The sequence below is a fragment of the Rhinopithecus bieti genome, unplaced genomic scaffold (genome assembly GCF_001698545.2).
Source record: "Rhinopithecus bieti isolate Rb0 unplaced genomic scaffold, ASM169854v2 scaffold_22936, whole genome shotgun sequence".
NCBI classification, from domain to species: Eukaryota; Metazoa; Chordata; class Mammalia; order Primates; family Cercopithecidae; genus Rhinopithecus; species Rhinopithecus bieti.
Window position 1 is genome coordinate 1 of NW_016810530.1, and position 3,403 is coordinate 3,403.

At 38.1% G+C, this 3,403-nt stretch overlaps 1 protein-coding gene across 1 annotated transcript; it reads left to right on the forward strand.

Moving 5' to 3' along the window:
- Window positions 1-422: 422 nt before the first annotated feature.
- LOC108542282 (E3 ubiquitin-protein ligase CBL-like) lies at window positions 423-3,254 on the forward strand (the record flags this gene model as incomplete). Its single annotated transcript, XM_017892242.1, has 4 exons — window positions 423-598; window positions 2,197-2,284; window positions 2,635-2,766; window positions 2,979-3,254. Coding segments are annotated over 4 exons (672 nt in total), but the record flags the coding sequence as incomplete, so codon positions are not given.
- Window positions 3,255-3,403: the final 149 nt, after the last annotated feature.

The window sequence follows — 3,403 nt, forward strand, 5'->3', positions numbered from 1 at the left end:
TATATATATATATATTTTCTTTTTTTTGCTTGTCACTGACTTGAAGCTAACGAGAAGTTATTCTTGCCTTGGTGTGGTGGCTCATGCCTGTAATCCTAGCACTTTGGGAGGCCAAGGTGGGCAGATACTTGAAATCAGGAGTTCAAGACTGGCCTGGCCAACATGGTGAAACCCCATCTCTTCTAAAAATACAAAAATTAGCGAGGCATGGTGACACATGCTATAGTCCCAGCTACTTGGGAGGCTGAGGCAGGAGAATCACTTGAATTCAGGAGGCAGAGGCTGCAGTGAGCCGAGATTGTGCCATTGCACTCCAGCCTGGGTGACAGAGCCAGACTGTCTTTAAAAAAAAAAAAAAATTATTCTTGACGGTCCTTTTGATTTTTGTCTGTATCTTGCCTTGCCTTCCACCCTAATACCAGCGTAATCTACTAAAGCTTCTGTTTATCTCTGTTCATAGTTACATCTTCCGGCTGAGCTGTACTCGTCTGGGTCAGTGGGCTATTGGGTATGTTACTGCCGATGGGAACATTCTCCAGACAATCCCTCACAATAAACCTCTCTTCCAAGCACTGATTGATGGCTTCAGGGAAGGCTTGTGAGTACCTACTGCGTACCATCTGTTAGAGTCTAGGAACTTAGGGGCTGTAAAACCTCATCATTAATGACTTTATTCCAGGTTTCTTAAACTACAAAGATTCAGGAAAATATTAACAGATGATATTGATTTGACCTTCAGGTCCTGGAAGACTTGTTTTTCTTTTTTAGGGATTCCATGAGTGAAATTATTCTCTACCGCTTCAGTTACTACCATAAATAAACTTTATCTTTTTTTTTTTCCAAATGTTAACTTATTTTCAAGCCTATTTTGGGTTTTAAAATATACCAATTAGTAGGAAATTTGACCAGTTGTTTAGTCGGCATTCAAGTGATTCAGTGTTCCTAATGGCCATAGGCCTCGGTGGCCTTCATCTGCTTTCATCCTCATTCATCCTCACTTCATTTTTATTCAGCAGCATTTCTTCAGGCCTTGGGCTTTTGTAACCTATGCTGCTATTTATAACTAAGCCCTTATTTATTCCAGAATTGCTATTCCTTTGAGAATTCAAATTGATTATCAGTTGGTAAACACTTAAAAATACTAACAGTTGACCAGGTGGTAGAAAACTAGCTTGTGTTTTAAAGTGATTAGGAAAATACATTTTGTATTATACATTATGTTTTACTTATGATAGCATTGGGTCTGAAAGAAGTGTTGTCCCAAATGTCAGAACAGTTTGATGCTAGAAACTGGATCTTCCTGGTAGATGATCTCAGTGGCTTAATTTGCATCTTGTTACATTGCTTTTAAATTAGTGTCTCTCATTTTCTTAAACCTGTAAATAAAGGTATTTCAGGTCTTTGATCAAAAGCAAATGCAGTTTAAATTAAGAATTTAGGCTGGGCTCAGTGGCTCACACCTGTGATCCCAGCACCTTGGGAGGCTAAGACGGGTGAATCACCTGAGGTCAGGAGTTCAAGACCAGCCTGGCCAACATGGCAAAACCCTGTTGCTACTAAAAGTACAAAAAATTAGCCAGACATGGTGGCAGGTGCCTGTAATCGCAGCTACTTGGGAGGCTGAGGCAGGAGAATCACTTGAACCTGGGAGGTGGAGGTTGCAGTGAACCAAGATCACTCACTGCAACCTCAGAAAAAATAAAAAGAATCTGTCTCAAAAAAAAAAATGAATTTCTGTCTGGTGGCCATCCATTGATTAAAATTGGTTAGTAAACTGTGACCCATGGGCTACCTGTTTGTTCCCCGTGTAAGCCAAGATAGTTTTTCCTAAGAATCATTTTGAAAAAAACAATCAGAGAAAAATATGTGACCCACACTAATGTGGCCTACAAATCCTAAATGATTTTCTGTCTGGCTCTTTACAGAAAAGCTTTGCTAACCAGCCCCTTATTAAAAGATAGAACCTATGGCATTGTTACCTGGAAAAGGAGAATATCTTTGTTTTTGGAGAATATCTTTGAACTGTTCTGTGTTATTTAGTTTTTTGAAGTATTATTTTTTTGAAATAAGATTTATCTTTATACTTACACCAAGTTGCCCTTTTAGATTGGAGGAACTCCCAGATACCATTTGTCTATATTAGCAAGCACTGGTAAATTGGCTTCAATAAAACCCAAGATTGGTTACTCTTTACAGCTATTTGTTTCCTGATGGACGAAATCAGAATCCTGATCTGACTGGCTTATGTGAACCAACTCCCCAAGACCATATCAAAGTGACCCAGGTGAGTTTTGTTTTACATTGTAACCATATCACTGGACACAAGCTTTGGTATATTCTTTATAGAACTGATGGCATAATTGAATTGATTGGAACACCATTGACTAGATTAGTGAATTTAAGCTGTTGACTAGATTAGTGAATCTGTGTGTATGTGGTTTCACTTTAAACCCTGGAGCTTAAAATAGGACCCAGACTAGATGCTTTCTGGTTTAATGGGAGAAAATAAACCACTGTTGTGACATTTTTATGTAAGCAAAATTTGTATAGGAAGCAAGTCTTCATTTTTTCTGTTGTTAACATTTATGATTGCAGTTATTTATTCAACTAATAGTCTCTTAATTTTTCTTAAAGGAACAATATGAATTATACTGTGAGATGGGCTCCACATTCCAGCTGTGTAAAATATGTGCTGAAAATGATAAGGATGTAAAGATTGAGCCCTGTGGACACCTCATGTGCACATCCTGTCTTACATCCTGGCAGGTATGAATCTAAACAGTGACTTTTTTCAGCTATGTAATCACCTTGGAGAATTCAGTATTATATAGCCTTTACTGATATTGGGGGTGGTCTGGCTTTTGGGGTTAGGGTTAAACTTTTACTTTCTTTTAATCTCTAGGAAATGTATTTTCTAGTAGATTAATATTTTAAGTATTTTCAGATGCATCTGTTACTACCTTTTGCTTCTTCTGCAGGAATCAGAAGGTCAGGGCTGTCCTTTCTGCCGATGTGAGATTAAAGGTACTGAACCCATCGTGGTAGATCCATTTGATCCTAGAGGGAGTGGCAGCCTGTTGAGGCAAGGAGCAGAGGGAGCTCCCTCCCCAAATTATGATGATGATGACGATGAACGAGCTGATGATACTCTCTTCATGATGAAGGAATTGGCTGGTGCCAAGGTAAGACAGCAGTTTAGGAGACTGGCTAAATCCATTATGAATTTATGTTCTAAAGCCGTAAAACACTTAATGGTATCCAAACTACAATGATAGGTAGTATTAATAGCTGATATTTATTGAGCATTTACTATATGACAGATACTATGTTAAGCACTTTACTTGTTTTTTACTCATATAATCTTTACTACAACCCCATGAGTACATACTACTATTTTTTTTTT